The sequence below is a fragment of the Scyliorhinus canicula genome, chromosome 15 (genome assembly GCF_902713615.1).
Source record: "Scyliorhinus canicula chromosome 15, sScyCan1.1, whole genome shotgun sequence".
NCBI classification, from domain to species: Eukaryota; Metazoa; Chordata; class Chondrichthyes; order Carcharhiniformes; family Scyliorhinidae; genus Scyliorhinus; species Scyliorhinus canicula.
In genome coordinates this window covers 69,915,224-69,933,967 of record NC_052160.1, presented here as the reverse complement: position 1 = coordinate 69,933,967, position 18,744 = coordinate 69,915,224, and the positions used below count along the sequence as shown (strand labels likewise).

Here is an 18,744-nt window from a genome sequence, read left to right as displayed (position 1 = left end):
ATTTTGAAACCACAGATATAACAATGATTGACATGAACGTTTATGCTAGAAACTATTGTTGCTGCTCTGTTATAACACAAAAAAAGCTGTCACACCAAAGGCACCGCAAAAGAGTGCAATAGGTTTAATTCAGTACATTAATACTCAATTACTAGTTCACGTTTTATAATGTTAGTAATCCATTTCAATTTTTTTAAAGTTAGAATTGCAAATGCCGATCCATGTAAATAGATTTTAAATAATAATTTGTTATCACCTACACTTCAAGCAGACAGGTATTGGATTGGATTTGTTTATTGTTACTTGTACAGAGGTACAGTGAAGTATTGTTCTGCGTACAATTCAGACAGATCATTCCGTACATGAAAAAAAACATAGGGCAAACATAAAATGCACATTGTAAATACATAGATAGAAGCATCGGGTGAAGCATACAGGAATGCAGTGCTACTCAATAGAGATGATCTGTGAAGAGATCAGACAAATCCATAAGAGGGTTGTTTAGGAGTCTGGTAACAGTGGAGCAGAAGCTGTTTTTGGAATCTGTTAGTGCGTTTTCTCAGACTTTTGTATCTCCTGCCCAATGGAAGAAGTTGGAAGGCTAAATAAGCCAGGTGGGAGGGGTCTTTGATTCTGCTGCCCGTTTTCCCAAGGCAGCGGGAAGTGTAGACAGAGTCAATGGATGGGAGGCGGGTTCATGTGGTAGACTGGGCAGTGTTCACTGTCAGGCTTTTATGAATGCTACACAATTTAAAATATTTGATCATGATCCCTTACAAGCATAACAGCTTCCCTCCAAGGGAACAGCTCACATCGGAGTGAGAAGTGTTTCCCCGATTGCAAGCAATGAGTTACAGTAGCAAATGAAAGCGCAGAGTGCATCAGGAAACGGACAGCCACAAAATAAAAGTGTTTCTGCTCTGGTACATTTTGCAAAAACGAAATATATTTTATTCCAGTGTTGCATATGTGCCCCTGATCGGAAGGTGGATTTAAAAAAAAAACTAAGTTAAGCATGCAAGAGGAACCGTAAGTGTTTCAAATAGCCAGGTGGAGCAGAGGCTGCAGTGTTTTGTGTCAGTGTAGCCTACCGGCTTCCCTTACTTACCATTGCTGTAGGCGTAGGGGGACTCGCTGGCTCCATCCTGCAGGCTTTCCAGGATCTCTCCTTTGCCCACATCGCTGTCCCCCACCAGCAGGAACTTCAGCAGGTAATCGTAGGTTTTCACTGGGCTTCCCTGGCTTGTCGTTGCCGTTGCTGCTGTCGTCGCCGCCGCCGCCGCCGTCATCCTCCGTGAGAGACCCGGTTTTGTGATTCATCTCACGGTCACCGGACCGCTTGCCGAATGGAGACTCAAGAGGAGGAGGGGGCCGGAGGGAGACGACTCTGGCTTCACTGCGCCTGCGCGGCCAGCCCGGCGCCCGGAGCCGCGCATGCGCCTCGTGTCGCCGTCGAAAAGGAGCGGCAGGTAAGAACAGCAGTCTCTCCGGTCAGCGGCGCGCCGTTTCGCATAAATACAGATATCTTTCAATGTGAAATTCTTCCCCGTTCCGCTCTTATTCGCAGCTGGGCTCCCCTTGCGCTTCTCATGGACGCGAGCGGTGACTGACGACAACCTCCCTCTGCACCTCCTCTCAAGCCGAGCTGCGATTGGCTGCGGGGTCCCTGGCATGACGTAGGGAAGTCTCTGATTGGCCCGAGCGCGACGGTGGGCGGGGCAGGTATTGTCGTCTCTGAGCGTTCCGGGAGAAAATAATCGGATAAAGGTTTTCATAAAGGCACCAGCTCATGAAAACCCACGTCCTGCACTGAAATAAAAGTGAGTAAGGTTACCACCCGTGAACTCCAATCGTTACAGTTGGTATCTTACCGCTTAGACCCTCCCCCTTTGTTCCATCCTGTTGACTGGCCTGAAAGAAGGCGATAAACTCATACCCGACTCAGGTGCTCGACCTGAGGGAAGAGAATGTTCACTAAACGGTACCCTGGCTCCTCATAGTTAGAACTAATCTAAAGTGAAATCAGGAAAGGCCTATATTTGTATTGGGGGGGGACACAGAAAATGCTCGAAATACTCAGCAGGTTTGGCAAAATCAATGAAGTGAGAAGCTAATTTTACAGGTCGGTAAACTTTCATCAGAATTCAGATTTCCAGCACCTGCAATATGTTGCCTTTGCTTACATTTGCACAGGGCCTTTCTATAGTTCCCAAAAGACCACCTTAATGAATGAAGTATCTTCTTTTGGGGCAGTGTTGAGGATGACTTGCTTCCACTCCAGAGAGGTGGGTTCTGCAGTGGCTGAAGAGTCTGATCCTAGATCCACAGACTCTGCCACTGGTTTGGCAGGTGGTGTTTGATGAGGTGGGTGGGACGCTCTGGATTCCGTGCTCTCCTTCAGCTGTTTACGCTTGGCCTCCACGTGCACCACCCTATGAAGCTTAAGATGATTGGTGCCTTTGAACATAGAACATAGAACAGTACAGCACAGAACAGGCCCTTCGGCCCTCGATGTTGTGCTGCAGATGCTTTTTTCTCCATCTTGTGCATTCTAAGGCAAACGATTCCCATGTACCAGTGAGGATGTTGCATTTATTTACGAAGACTTTCAGAAATTTTTTGAAATAAAGTCGCTGATGTAATATCGAGAACATTTCATGTGACTGGGACAAAGATAACTTCATCCCTCCTTGTTCAGGTGCAGCTTTTGTACAGTTGACTATATCCTCCCTCTTGAATACATCTCCACTATTGTTCATTTGGTGATTGTTCATTTGGTGATCATAAGAAACAGGAGTAGGCTTGTTCTCACTTTCCACCTCACTAGCCTTTGCATTCAAAGGATCATCCTCCACCATTTCTGCCAACTCTAGCACAATGCTACCACAAAGCACATTTTACCCTCACCACCCCCACCCCCCCCCCCCCCCCCCCCGACTGCTCCCTCCATGACATCCTGATCCATTCCTCCATCATGCCAACTCCCCAACCCCTTCCCATGGCACCTTCCTTTGCAGTCGCAGAAGGTGCAACACCTGCTCTTTTACCTCCTCCCTCTTTTACCGTACAAGGCCCCAAACTCTCCTTTCAGATGAAGCAACATTTCACTTGCACTTCCTTCAATTTGGTCTACTGTATTCCTTGCTCCCAATGTGGTCTCTACACTGGAAGACTAAATGCAGACTAAGTGGCCATTTCTGGAACACCTTTGCTCAGTCCGCAAACATGACCTCCAACCTTCCTGTTGCTTGACGTTTTAACTCAGCATCTTGCTCACATATCCGTCCTTGGCCTGTTGTGATGCTCCAGTGAAGCCCAACGCAAACGGCAGGAATAGCAGTTCACCTTCTGACTGGGCATGTTGCAGCCCTTAGGACTCAACATTGAGTTGGCAGTTTTAGATTCTGACCCTTCTCCTCCATCTTAAACACTTTAAACAAAAAGTCCTATACATGTATTGCATCAATACAAACACCACCACACCAGGCCATCTGTTTTTTGTTCTTAACATTGCTACATCTCTCACTGCTACATTTTAATACCTAACAGATTCTTCCTTTCTTTAGTTCTCACTGTTACGACCCCATGGATTAGTGAGCAGTTAATTCTGCCCCCATTGACCTTGAGTCGCAACACAATTCAAATTAATAAATAATCCTTAGAAAATCCTGCGCCCTCCCCCCCGAAGTCTTTGGCCCTTGGCTGCCCAATAACTACATAAGACCATAAGACATATGAGCAGAATTAAGCCACTCAGTCCATCGAGTCTTCTCTGCTATTTAAACATGGCTGATATTTTTCTCATCCCCATTCTCCTGCCTTCTCCCATAACCCCTGATCCCCTTATTAATCAAGAACCTATCTATCTCTGTCTTAAAGACACTGTGATTTGGTCTCCACAACCTGCTGCGGCCAAGAGTTCCACAGATTCACCACCCTCTGGCTGAAGAAATTCCTTCTCATATCTGTTTTAAAGGATCGCCACTTCAGTCTAAGGTTGTGCCCTCTAGTTCTAGTTTTTCCTTCGTGGAAACATCCTCTCCATGTCCACCCTCTTCAGGTTCGCAGTATCCTGTAAGTTTCAATAAGATCCCCCCCCCACATCTTTTCAAAACTCCAACGAATACAGACCCAGAGTTCTCAACCTTTCCCATATGGCACGCTCTTCATTCCAGGGATCATTCTTGCGAACCTCCTCTGGATCGTTTCCAAGGCCAGCACATCCTTCCTTAGATACAGGGCCCAAAACTGCTCAAAATAGTCCAAATGGGGTCTGGCCAGAGCCTTATACAGTCTCAGAAGTACATCCCTGGTCTTTTATTCTAGCCCTCTCGACATGAATGCAAACATTGCATTTGCCTTCGTAACTGCTGACTGAAACTGCACATTAGCCTTAAGAGAATCATGAACAAGAATTCCGAAGTCCCTTTATGCTTCTGATTTCTTAAGCATTTCCCCATTTAGAAAATAGACTACGTTTCAGTTCCTCCTTCCAAAGTATATAACCTCACACTTTTCCACATTGTATCCATCTGCCACTTTGTGCCCACTCTCCTAGCCTGTCCAAGTTCTTCTGCAACCCCCCATGCTTCCTCAATACTTCCTGTTCCTCTGTATATCTTTGAATCTTCAAAAGTAGCAACAGTGCCTCAGTTCCTTCTTTCAGAGCATTAATGTATATTGTGAAAGGTTGTGGTCCCAGCACCGACCCCTGAGGCACACAATTAGTCACCGGCTGCCATCCTTAAAAAGACCCCTTTATCCCCACTCTCTGCCTTCTGCCAGTCAGCCAATCCTCTATCCATGCCAGTATGTTACCCTTAACACCATTGTGATGTTCGTTGCTTTCTGGATAAGGATGGCTTTGATATGTAGTATTCAACAAAGCTAATTTGTTAACTTGACTTATAACTAGATGCAAACGTCTTACTAAGATACAACAGTTGCTAAATATACTAAATTATAATTCTACCTACAGATCTCCTGAACACACGACTACTCTCTCTCAGGGGCTGTTTAGCACACTGGGCTAAATCGCTGGCTTTGAAAGCAGACTAAGGCAGGCTAGCAGGACGGTTCGATTCCAGTAACAGCCTCCCCGAACAGGGGCCGGAAAGTGGCGACTAGGGGCTTTTCACAGTAACTTCATTGAAGCCTACTTGTGACAATAAGCGATTTTCATTTTCATTTTTCATTTCATTCCTGCCTAATAACCTACTCCCAGAATCAAGAGTGTCACGTGGTCTACGTGACCGCTCTTGATCACCATTTGTGGTTAGATACATTTACATAAAATTGTTAACCCTTCATTTACAATACATTATCCATATTGTCACAACCATGGGCTCTTAAGTTATTTAACAGCCTCCTATGCGGCACATTGTCAAAGGCCTTCTGGAAATCTATATAAATCACATCCACTGGTTCTCCTTTGTCTAACTTCCTTGTTACCGCCTTAAAGAACTCCAAAAGATTTGTCAGACATGAACTTCCTTTGACGAAGCCTTGCTGACTCAGTCCTATTTTATCATGTACTTCCAAGTATTCCGCAATTTCATCTTTAATAATGGACTCTAAAATCTTACCAATGACTGAAGTCAGGCTAACCGGCCTATCTCCCATCTTATACCTCCCTCCCATCTTAAACAGGGGTGTTGCATTAGCCATTTTCCAGTCCTCTGGGACCCTCCCTGCCTCCAGTGATTCCTGAAAGATCATCACTAATGCCTCCACAATTTCCTCCGCTATCTCCTTTAGAACCCTGGTGTGTAGTCCATCCAGTTCAAGTGACTTACCCACCTTCAGACCTTTTGGTTTCCCAGAATCTTCTCCTTAATGGTGGCCACTACACTCACCTCTGCCCCCTGATTTTCCTCTAATTCTAGTGTCCCAGTGGTGTTTTCCACCGTGAAGACTGATGCAAAATAAGCAGCACAGTAGCACAAGTGGATAGCGCTGTGGTTTCACAGCGCCAGGGTCCCAGGTTCGATTCCCTGCTGGGTTACTGTCTGTGCGGAGTCTGCACGTTCTCCTCGTGTCTGTGTCGGTTTCCTCCAGGTGCTCAGTTTTCCTTCCACAGTTCAAAGACATGCAGGTTAGGTGGATTGGTCATGCTAAATTGCCCTTAGTGTCCAAAAAGGTTAGGAGGGGTTATTGGGTTACGAGGATAGGGTGGAAGTGAGGGCTTAAATGGGTCAGTGCAGACTCGATGGGCCAAATGGCCTCCTTCTGCACTGTATGTTCTATGTTCTATAAAGTAAAAATTCAATTCCTCTGCCATTTCTTTGTTCCATTACTACTTCTCCAACCTCATTTTCCATTGGTTCAATGTCTCTTCTTGCCTTTCTCTTATGTTTTATATATTGAAAAAAACTCTTCCTATCTTCTTTTATATCACAAGCTAGCTTTCACTCATATTTCTCCCCCTATTGCTTTTTTAGTTGCCCTCTGCTCACTTTTAAAGGCTTCCCGATCCTCTGGCTTCCCACTAATCCTTGCTTTTGCTTTTATGCTGTCCTTGACTTCCCTCATCAGCCCTGAATGCCTCGTCCTCCTCTCAGCATGTTTCCTCCTCCTTGGAATCAATTTGTGTTGTGCCACCCGAATAACCCACAAAAACTGCCATTGCTATTCCACTGTCTTCCCTTCCAATCGACTCTGACCAGCTCCTCCCTCATGTCTTTGTAGTTACCTTTATTTAATTGTAATACCATTACATCTGATTCCAGCTTCTTCCTCTCAAACTGCAGGGTAAATTCTATCATATTGTGGTCACTTCTCCCCAAGGGTTCCTTCACCTTATGTTCCTCAAGTCAGCCTCATTACACATCACCAAATCTAGAATTACCTGTTCCCTAGTGGCCCCTGTCACAAGCTGCTCCAAAAAAAATCTTAGATATTCCACAGATTCTTTTTCCTGGGATCCACTACCAACCTGATTTTCCTAGTCCACTTGCATATTGAAGTCCCCCATGATTATTGTAATATTGCCTTTCTTATATGCCTTTTCTATCTCCTGATTTATTTTCTGCCCCACATTATGACTACTGCTAGGAGCCTAGACATAACTCCCATCGAGGTCTTTTTTCCTTTGCAATTCCTCAACCAAACCCTCACAGATTCTATGCCTTCTGATCCTATATCAGATCTTGTTATAGATTTAACTTCATTCCTTACTAACAACGCAACCCCACCCCTCTTTGCCCATCTACCTGTCCTTTCGATAGAACACATATCCTTGGATATTTAGATCCCAGCCCTGATCCCCTTGCAGCCACATCTCTATGATGCCCACAACATTATACTGGCCAATTACAATGTGCACAACAAGCTCATTTATCTTGTGTCGTATACTGCATGCATTTAGGTACAACACCCTCAGTCCTGCATAGACCATCTCCTTTCTCATATTTGTCACCTTATTTGCGCTGCTACCTTCTATACTCTCTGTTCTATTATGTGGCAGGCAACTCAATCTTCGGGATTCTCGATCCTGGTCACAGAGAACAGTGTCAGTGCCCCTAACTATACTATCCCCAGTTACAACTACATTTCTTTTCTCTCCCGCCCACTTGAAGGGCTCCCTGTACCATGGTGCTGTAGTCAGTTTGCTTATCCTCCCTGCAGTCCCCTTTCCCTCCAAACAGGGAGCAAGAATCTTGAACCCTGTTGGACAAGGTCAAGGGCTGAGGTTCCTGCAGCCCTACCTCCTGGATCCCTGTCCCTGCTTCACTTGTAGCCACGCCCTCCTGTCCCTGACCACTGGCCAAATTTAAGGTATTGAAACACTGTACTCTCCCCCTCCCTGATGAGTCTCAGCATCCGAAGCTCAGAATCCAGCTCATCAACTCTGAGCCGGAGTTCCTCAAACAACCAACATTTCTACAGACATAGTCACTGGGAACCACAGTGGGGTCCACCAGCTCCCACAGCATGCAGGAATAACACATCACCTGATCCTCCATCTCGATTTTTTAAAATTTTGTTTTTAATTTTAAATATTTCTACTTATTACCTCAGTCTCAAAGCAATTTGTAACCAGTAATTTAAATGGATTTTCAAATTCAATAAGGGTGGCACAGTAACACAGTGGTTAGCACAGTTGCTTCACAGCACCAGGGTCCCAGGTTCGAATCCCGGCTTGGGTCACTGTGTGGAGTCTGCACGGTCTCCCTGTGTCTGCGTGGGTTTCCTCCCGAGTGCTCAGGTTTCCTCCCACAAATCCCGAAAGACCAGCTTGCTAGGTAATTTGGACATTCTGAATTCTCCGTCTGTGTACCCGAACAGGCGGCGGAATGTGGTGACTAGGGGCTTTTCACAGTAATGTAATTGCAGTGTTAATGTAAGCCTACTTGTGACAGTAGAGATTATTATAAAATTTAGCACAGCTTGCCCATTAGCCAATCAAATCACAGCCCTCCTGTAATATCACTTTTTCAGTTTTTTTTCCCCCTGTCAGAACTCTTGTCAGTTTCAGTGAATCATTCACCTTCCCAGATTGCTCTCTGAGTTCTCCCGCTCACAACTCCCAAAGTAAAGACCTCAGAAGCCCCGAGGTATGTTTTTACAGAACTCACCTTCCCAGACTGCTTTGAGTTCTCCCGCTCACAGCCCCCAAAGTCACCAGGTTTGTAAATTTAACACAATTAATTTTATTAATAACAATAACTAATATTGAATATGCAGCAAATACAAGTTAACTATTATCTCATTTCTAACCCCCCCCCCGCCACTTAACTTGACCACCCTCTACAAACACACACACAAGACAGACAAACACTGCGTGCAAAAGGAGGGTGTCTCCCTGTGTAGGATTCCTCCGGGTGGTCGGGTTTCCTCCGGGTGCTCCGGTTTCCTTCCCCAAGTCCCAAAAGATGTGTTGTTAGGTAATTTGGACATTCTGACTTCTTCTTCCGTGTACCTGAGCAAGCGCCGGAATGTGGCGACTAGGGGCTTTTCACAGTAACTTCACTGCAGTGTTAATGTAAGCCTACTTGTGACAAAGATTATTATTATTATAAAAATAATAAATAAAAGGATAAGGGTCTTCAGATGTGGTCTTCTAGCACACCTTCCTTCAATTTAGGCTTTAAGTTTGAGGTTCTGCTTTCCGTTTGTAATGATTTTCACTGTAAATCCATTCAGGTCCCTGCAATTTCAGAAATACAACAGCTATGCAGCTTTTCTGGAGAAAAACAAGAGAGAAAGAGAGAGAGTTTCTTTCCTTTCATCGACTCCCAACTGTTCTTCCTTGGTTCTCTGAAAAAAGAACCATCCCATTCAGGTGGCATCCAATCACTGCCTGCTACTGGGCAGAATATAGACTTTTGGCCAATTTGTTGGCCACCAGCCAAACAATCCAACCGAGTCCCACCAGTCCCTTGGGTGCTGCAAATTCTGTGTTTTGCTGTCCGAATGCTAGAACAGTGTTTCCTTTTGTCAGTTTTGAATTCATCACTTTCCCTGCTCAAATTAAAGGTATATGTCCATTAAGCATCCAATTTACTGCCTGCACCCCCCCCCCCCTCCCCCCTCCACTTCCTTGGCAGCAAAAATATAACTCCACCTTGGATATATTCAATGATCCTGCCTCCACTGCTCTTTAAAAAGGAGAATTCCAAAGATGAACAAGCCTCAAGAGGAAAATTTCCTCCTCATCTCGGTCTTAAATGAGAGACTCCTTATTTTGAAACTGTACCCCCCTAGTTCTAGATTCCCCCATGAGGAAAACATCTTCTCAGAATCTACCCTGTCAAACTCCCTCAGATCAAATATCAACTGAAAAACTTCCGGTGGCGGCCATGGTGTGAGTGGTCGTACACAGGGCAGCTCCTGCTTGAAGGCATAGAAAAGAGCTCTTTTTACTCGAAAACGGGAGTAACTTTGACAGAAAAGTGTAGCTGAAGGTCTGAGGAGAAGTTCTCTCTGGGTGTGCCTGGTTACCAAACTTGGCAGAAGAGGTGAAAGACCTGGCCAAGGAGTTGGAAGAGACCTGTGGCGCAGAAGCTATTGGAAAGATGGCAGAGGGGAAAGGGTCAGTGCAAGTTGGAAGACCCTCGATGGAGCAGTTGATGGCCTTCATTAGGGAAAAGTTCTGTCAGCAGAGGAAGGAGATGCATGAGGACAGATTGAAGGCCATCGAAGGGGCTGTGAATCCCTGTAGGGCTCGAAGGAAAGGGTTGAAAAGTGCCTGGTGGCATAGAGGTCGCAGATTTGAGAGATGGCTAGTGTATGGACCTACAATATGGGCGTACGAAACTTTGGGCTACACAGAGGAACAAGGCAGGGATGCCGGCTGTCATCTTTGCTGTTTGCGCTAGCCATATAACCTCTGGCAATCGCCCTTAGGGGGTCGGCAGAATGACGAAGGATTACGAGGGGGAGTATCAGGCGTCACTATATGTGGACAACCTGTTATTGTACGTGCCGGACCCGCTGGAGAGCATAGGGAGGATCATGGGCCCATTGGGGAAGTTCGGGGCATTCGCAGGATACAAATTAAATGTCGGGAAAAGTGAACTGTTACCAGTGAAGGAGCTGGGTCGGTGAGCCAACCTAGGGGGGTTACCATTTAAATTAGGTTTAAATATCTGGAGATTCAGGTAACGAGGGAGTGGGCGACACTGCATAATCTAACAAAGAACTTAACAAAGCTGGTGGAGGAGGTTAGGGACAAACTGAAGAGGTGGGACACGCTGCATCTGACTCTGGCAAGGAAGATCCAAGTGGTGAAGATGAATATCCTGCCGAGCTTTCTATTCGTATTCCAGATGCTTCCGATTTTTGTGCCAACAGCCTTTTCAGGAACCCAGATACAATTACCTTCAAATTTGTGTGGGCAGGGATGGTACTAAGGCTCAAGAGGACCCTGTTACAGAGGCAGAAGGTGAATTGGTGATGCCAAGCCTGTTGCATTTTTATTGGGTAATGAACATGGAGAAGGTGAGGCAGTGGTGGGAAGAGAAGGGGTAGAATGGGTTAGGATGGAGGAAGAATCCTGTCGGGGTCCAGCCTGCAGGCAATGGTGATGGTGGCATTGCCTCTGGCGCCAAGGAAATAGAGAGCCCAGTGGTGCAATCCACAGTGAAGGCCTGGAAACAGTTGAGGAGACACTTTAGGATAGAGAGTGTGTCGGTGTTGACGCCGCTGGGTGAAAGCCAAGGATTCGAGCCGGGGGTGGGTGGTGGAGACAGATAGCATGTGTAAGAAGTGGAGAGAAGTGGTGCTGGTTAAGGTAAGGGACCTGTACCTGGAAGAAAGGCTTGCCAGTCTAGAGGAACTGAAGGAGCGGGTAGAACTCCTGAGAGGAAGTGAATTTAGATACTTGCAGGTAAGGGACTTCATGCAGAAGGATTGGAAAGAGTTCCCCAGGCTATCGAAATATGCCCTGTTGGAGCGACTACTGCTTCTGGACGTGGAAGGAAGGGGCAGGATCGGAGACATATATGGGTGGCTCGGAGAGCAGGGAGGTGAGCAGCTGGTGAAGATTAAGGAGAAGTGGGAGGAGGAGCTATGAGGGGAGATAAACTGGGGAGTATGGAGTGAGGCGTACGCAGGGTAAATGCGACTTCCAAGGATCAGCTTCCAAGGATCAGCCTGATACAGTTCAAGGTGCTACATAGGGTGCATATGAGTCAGGCAAGAATGAGTGGGTTCTTCCAGAGAGTGGCAGATGAGCGCGAGAAGTATGGGCGGGGCCAGCAAACCATGCACATATATGTTCTAGGGTTGCAAAAAGTTGGAGAGATTCTGGGCCTGAGTGTTCATGGCACTAATGAGGATAGTGGAGGAGGTTGGGCCCGTCTCTTTGATGCCGATATTTGGGATATCAGAGAAACCGGAGCTGATGGAGGGGAGGAAGGCCAATGTCATGTCCTTCGCCTCTCTGGTTGCCTGGCAAAGGATCTTAAAGGAATGACGGTTGGCAGTGCCACCAGGGCTGGCTGCCTGGCTGGGAGATCTGTACTACTTTCTCCGTCTGGAAAGGATCAAATATGAACTGAGGGGTTCAGCAGAGGGCTTTGAGGCAATGCGCGGGGGATGTTTGTGGCCATGTTTGATGAGTTGTTTGTCGCAGGATGGGGGAAGGGGTGAAAATGGGAAATCATTTTTAGAAACTGTATAGTTGTGTGTTGGAGGAGGTTCCCCAGACTGTTTATGCTTTGTAACCATTTGCTTATGTTTGGAATAAAATACCTTTTAAAAAAAAAATCAACGCAAAGTGCATAATGCAGTTAAATCAGGAAACACAGCTACAAAATAAAGATTATGATTGGGAGTCATTTTAGGACGTTTATACTCAAGTGCATCTTCCAAAAGTAAGGAGATTCAGTGATTGTATTTCTAATTCTTAATGTTTCAATAAAATCACTTCTCATTCTTCTAAACTCCTAAACTTGTTTAGGCCCAACTTGACCAACCTTTCCTCATAAGCTATCCACTGCATCCCAGCATTCAACCGAATGGACCTTCTCTGAACGACTTCCAATGCAAGTATATCCCTCCTTAAGTAAGGGGACCAAAACTGTACACAATACTCCAGGTGCAGTCTCCCCAATGCCTTGTACAGTCCCTGTTTGTACACTCCATGCCAACATTCCTTCCTAATTACATGCCGTTCGTGCAGGGTAATATTTTGTGATTTGTATGCAAGGATACAATGTAATCTGCACTCTCTCCCTATTTAAATAATATTGTGCTTTTCTATTCTTCTTGCCGAAGTGGACAATCCCACAATATACTACAGCTACCAAATTTTTGCTCGCTCACATAACCTATCTGTATTCCTTTGCAGGCTCTTTGTGTCCCCCTCACACTTGCTTTCCTACCTATCTTTGTATTGTCAGTAAATTTGGCTGTATTGCACTTGGTCCTTTCGAAATGAATGAAATGAAAATTGCTTATTGTCACAAGTAGCCTTCAAATGAAGTTATTGTGAAAAGCCCCTAGTTGCCATATTCCGGCGCCTGTTCGGCACTTGTTTCATTCAAGTTATTAAAATAAGCCATGAATAATTAAAGCCCCAACGTTGTTCCCTGCAGCACTTCATAAGTTACAATTTTTCAATCTGATGAAAGTGACTTACCTATCACAATTCTGTTTCCTGTTAGCCAATCCTCTACTCATGCGAATATATCATCCCCAACACCATGAGCTCCTATCTTGCGTAATAATCTTTTATGTGGAAATCCAAAATACACTACTGGATATCTTTTTTTCTTGTCGCATCCTCAAAGAACTGTAATAAATTTGTCAAAAACGATTTTTCTTTCGTGAAACCATGTTGACTCTGCTTGATTGTATTATGATTTTCTTAACATCCTGCAAGTACCTCCTTAATAATGGATACCAACACTTTCCCAGTGATAGATGTGAGACCAACTGACCTACAATTTCCTGCTTTCTGCCTCCCGCCTTGAATAAAGGTGTAACATTTGCAATTTTCCAACCTACTGGGCAGCTTCCAGAATGTATGGACTGCTGTACTGTGAGGCAACAGTGCTAACTACTATGCCACTAGTTTACTCTCACCTGATTCCATTCTTAGCTTTCAAGTCATAGCCAGAGCATCACTTGAAAATGCTTCTGTTCTTGGTCCTGCACCGTTATCAATCCAAAGATTTATCTTTGGCCCCCTCCTATTTCTTATCTACATGCCACCTTCAGTGAAATCATCTGAAATAATAGCATTAGTTTTCACTCCTCAGCTGATGAGACCCAAATCTACCTCACCACTACCTTAACTTGACTCCTCCACTGTTGCTAAATTATCCGATAGCCTGTCTGAAATCCAGTACTGGATGAGCAAAAGTTTCTTCCAATTAATAATTGGGACAACTAAGCCTTCTTTGCTTTCCGCGCCAAAGTCCATTCCCCAGCTACAGATTCCATCCCTACCCAGCAACAGTCTGAGACTAAACCAAACTGTTTGTAACCTTAGTGACATACTTGTCCCTGAACTCCCAAGCACATATTCATTCACACCTTTATTAGCATGACCTGTTTTCACTTCGGTAACATTCCCAGACTTTGAGGCCCCTGCCTCACCTTATCTTCTGCCAAAGCCCTCATTCATGCCTTTGTTACCTCGAGACTCAAATATCCCACCACCCACCCACTTGCCTTTTACATTCAACCTTCCATGAATTTGAGGTCACCTAAAACTCTACTGCTTGTGTCTTATTCACTCCAAATCCTGTTCACTTGTTTTACCTGTGCTGACCTACATGGGCTTCCGGGCGCACAATGTTTTGATTTTATAATTCCGGTTTTCAAATTCTCCCTCTCCCCATCCCTTTTTGTAATCTCCTCTACCCCCAGAAGCCTCAAGATAGCAGCATCATCTAATTATGGCCACTTAAGCATTTCCAATTATAAATGGTGGCCGAGTCTTCAGCTGCCCAGGTTTGAAATTTCCACTCAGAATCACTCTGCCTCGGTCCCTCCCTTTCTTTCTTTTAGACCCTTTTTAACTTAGCTCTTTGACCAACCTTTTGGCCAACTACTGGAATATCACCTAATATGACTTATTTTCCAAATGTTCTTTAATAATGCCACTGTTAAATACCTTGGGGTGTTGATTATGTTAAAGGTACTACACAAATAGAAGCTGCTATTGTCATTGATATGCTGCATCCAGTAAATTCCCACAGATAAATTACCAGATCATCTGCTTTAGTGACCGACAGCAGAATTTACCGGCTGTTCACAGAGGTGGGATGTTCCAGTCCCAACGACGGCACATCCCCGTCTCGGGTTTCCCCCCAATTGCGGGTGCATTCAACGGGAAATCCATTGACAAGGGCGGGACCAGAAAATCACACTGGTGCGCCACCTCAGCCGGCAAATCACATATGGTGGGTTGCTCAGGAAATCCCGCCATAAGGGTCATCAACCTGAAATTCAGCTGTTTCTTTCCACAGTTGCTGCCTGACCTGTAAAGTATTTACAGCATTTTCTGTTTTTATATCGGAATGGGGGCTGGCCACGCTGTGAATGTCGCAGTCCATGAAACCCTGGAATTCCTAAATCTCTTTTTCCATGGGAGAGCAACAATCCTATGGCCCGTTTCAGATAAAAGGATGGTTCCACTAACAGCTTCCTCTGGATTACCATATTGTTTATGCCACACACTAACCAATCTCCCAACGTCTCAGGGAGGGATGGGACAAAGTCACAATGCCAGGCTAACCTGCGAAGGCCTATCAAAAACTCTAAAACCGATTCCCCAGGGTTCACTTGGCTGTGTTAAAGCAGTATCTCTGCATGATTACCAACGGCTTGGGGTCATAATGATTCGCAACAAGTTCTACAAATTCATTAAAGGTTTTTGAGTCCGGAGTGGCCGTGTAGGTTAATTACACCAATGTCGGAACCCTGTACTGTCAGGAGTATTATCTTTTGCCGGCTATCTACAACAATACCATTTGCTTGGAAGAATTACCGCATTTGTTTGGTGTACTGGTCCCAGTCTTCCATGCCTGCATCAATGGCATCTAGCCTCTGAAAAGCGATATTTTTAAAGTTTCACCAACCTCGTTTCTGTGCTGTGGAATTCCGGTGCATTCAAGATGTCCACGATCAGAGCCATTGTTTTCCTTATTGCCAGTATTAAAACTCAGGCTGCCCGAGAAGGTAAATCAAAAAATGTTGAATTTAACAACAAAAGTGAAGGCAACAATTCGGCTAACAGCTCCTAGGTCCCAAACCGGACTACCATTTTTACCTGTGCCAGCCCAGGCCGTCTTTTGTATTGCGATTTCCATAAGCCCCAGGTGATGGGCCTCCACCCACTAGCGGGGGAGCTCGTATTCCACGAATCCCATAGGGAGATAAATTAGGGTGTCCCCATGGATGTTGTGGCGGTTATTACACCTGAGATGATGCGAGTAGACTGACATGATTAACGTCCTAGAGCATAGTGTACCATGGACTCACCTAGATTTCAGTGGATCTGAATCTGAGGCAGACTAAGAGAAGCTGCAGGCCCTGCTCAAAGGCCTGGTGCATTTTGGGTAGCACAGAACATTTGGACAGTGGCAGGAGGACCTCTTGCCAACGTAATGTTGAACATTCAACTTCAACAGACCTCAATAAATCACCAGTTTCAGTAGTTTGGAAGTATGTAGTTCCTGGTAGATTTCTCAGTTTATTATTGATTGATTGAATTCTCATTAAAAACCTTTTGTCTTCTCTTATCCTTTCTATCTCTTCAGATTGTCATTTATCCTCCTCCTAATGCTGACTGGAAGTCCATACTATATCGCTAGTGTTTGGAATTTTTGCCATTAGGAAGGTCTGACTTGGATTGTGCACTCTAGTTTTTCCCACGTCTTTTGTTCATTTTGCTTTTATAAACACTCTGGCACACCTGACTCCTGTATTAATTCTCATTTATTGACTCTGTTCTGTTTATCTCTAAGTTAATATTGTAGTTCCCTGAAGTATCCAACGTGTGTTACTCGGTCTGGAGAACTGTCTGCTCTTCTTTGATTAGTGCTATGATGTTTTTTACATCTACCTAACCAGATTGGACTCCAGGCCTTATCTCAAAGAGTATACCTCCAACCGACACTGTTCAGGAATATGTGGCACTGGCACTGGCACTGTGAAAGAGTATACACCCAACTAGCACTGTTAAAGAGTATACCTCAAACTGGCACTGTTCAGGAGTAAACCTCAAACTGGCACTGTTCAGGAGTATAACTCCAACTGGCACTGTGAAAGATTATATACCCAACTAGCACTGTTAAAGAGTATACCTCAAACTGGCACTGTTCAGGAGTAAACCTCAAACTGGCACTGTTCAGGAGTAAACCTCAAACTGGCACTGTTCAGGAGTATAACTCCAACTGGCACTGTGAAACAGTATACCTCCAAATTGCACTGTTAAAGGGTATACTTCCAAATTGCACTGTTAAAGGGTATACCTCCATCTTGCACTGTTAAAGAGTATCTCCAACTGACACTCTTAAAAAGTATACCACCAACTGATGCTGTTAACAAGTATATTGCCAACTGGCACGGTAAAAGGGTATATCTCCAGCTTGCACTGTTAAAGAGTATACTTCCAATTGGCACTGTTAAAGAGTATACCTCCAACTGGCACTGCTAAAGGGTATACCTTAAACTGACATTGTTAAAGAATATACCTCAAAATGGCATTGTTAAAGAGTATACCCCCAACTGGCACTGTGAAAGGATATGCCTTCAACTGACATTGTTAAAGAGTATACCTCCAACTAGCACTGTTAAATTATATATCTCCAGCTCACACTGTTAAAGGGTATGCCTTCAACTGGCACTGTTGAAGAGTATACCTCCAACTGACATCTCCAATGCTACCAGCTGGTTGGAAGTCGCATCGCTAACTATATACAGAAAAGTGCACAGGCATACCACCACATCCCCCTTCCTGTGAAGCTGTTAACATTTACTGTGTCAAATGTAACTGTGTCTTACAAAACATGATCTGCATCATAATTTTACACATGCCATATGTACAAATGCAACTATGCTTTACACAACATGATATGCCTGATAATTTTAAACTTGCCCCTTGTGCATAGCTTATTGGATATCTCACATTGCGGTGTTGTGGCTGGATCAATGTCCACAATGTTGGGCATTGCTTCTTCGTTGTGTGTTGAGCCCCAATTGGTAGCTCATCCTCACTTGATATGACGATATATGGTTTGCCTTTTGCTGGAGAGTCAATTAGTGGCTCATCCTAAGGGCAGCACGGTAGCATTGTGGATAGCACAATCGCTTCACAGCTCCAGGGTCCCAGGTTCGATTTCAGCTTGGGTCACTGTCTGTGCGGAGTCTGCACATCCTCCCCGTGTGTGCGTGGGTTTCCTCCGGGTGCTCCGGTTTCCTCCCACAGTCCAAAGATGTGCAGGTTAGGTGAATTGGCCATGATAAATTGCCCTTAGTGTCCAAAATTGCCCTTAGTGTTGGGTGGGGTTACTGGGTTATGGGGATAGGGTGGAGTTGTTGACCTTGGGTAGGGTGCTCTTTCCAAGAGCCGGTGCAGACTCGATGGGCTGAATGGCTTCCTTCTGCACTGTAAATTCTATGGCTATGGTAAATCCTCATCCGATATGAGGATATATGCTTCGTCCTTCATTGTCAAACTGCACGCAGATGCATCTATCTGCTATTCTGGCACATCTTTTGGTGGACTGGCCTCATGTGTTGGGGAGGCTGCTGCAGGAACCATTTCCTTGGATTGAGATGATTCACTGTACGCCTCTGTTGCCAGTTTCTCCAGGATGGGGATTATTTCTTCAATTACCAGTCTGTTCGCAGTGGAGTTGCTCTCATCTGATGTGTCTGCGACTTGCCTGTGACAGGCAAGGTGTCCATAAAATTTAGGGTTGCAACCACCTCACCGGTCATGGGGGTCGACATGGAGCAGGTCGATAAAGGTAATCGGCTCAGTGCATCGGCATTCGCTATCTGGGTTCCTGGTTTGTGCTCCAGAGAATACTCATATGCAGCGAGCAACAAAGCCCAGCGCTGGATCCGTGCGGAAGCAATGGGCGGTATTGGCTTATCCTCTCTGAAAAGTCCCAGCAGAGGCTTATGATCAGTCACGATAGTGAAGTGGCGGCCATGCATGTACTGGTGGAAACGTTTCACCGCAAAGACCACTGCCAGGCCCTCCTTCTCGATCTGCGCGTACTTTTTTCCGCTGCAGTCAATGTGCAGGAGGCGAAACCTATCGGCCGCTCGGCACCATTC

The 18,744-nt window shown here is 45.2% G+C and overlaps 1 protein-coding gene and 1 long non-coding RNA gene across 2 annotated transcripts in view; one reads left to right on the top strand and one right to left on the bottom strand.

Annotated features, from left to right (window-relative positions):
• rab40c (RAB40c, member RAS oncogene family) overlaps nt 1–1,607 on the bottom strand; it is a 142,676-nt gene extending 141,069 nt beyond the window's left edge. Inside the window, exon 1 of the mRNA XM_038820438.1 lies at nt 1,109–1,607. Coding sequence (XP_038676366.1) covers nt 1,109–1,289 — 181 coding nt within the window. The 5' untranslated portion in view covers nt 1,290–1,607. The remainder of the gene's footprint in view (nt 1–1,108) is intronic.
• LOC119978652 lies at nt 1,380–16,373 on the top strand. The gene is made up of 3 exons (XR_005463519.1): nt 1,380–1,469; nt 1,568–1,820; nt 16,215–16,373. It is a non-coding gene; the product is annotated as an uncharacterized LOC119978652 (long non-coding RNA).
• The last annotated feature ends 2,371 nt before the right edge of the window (nt 16,374–18,744 follow it).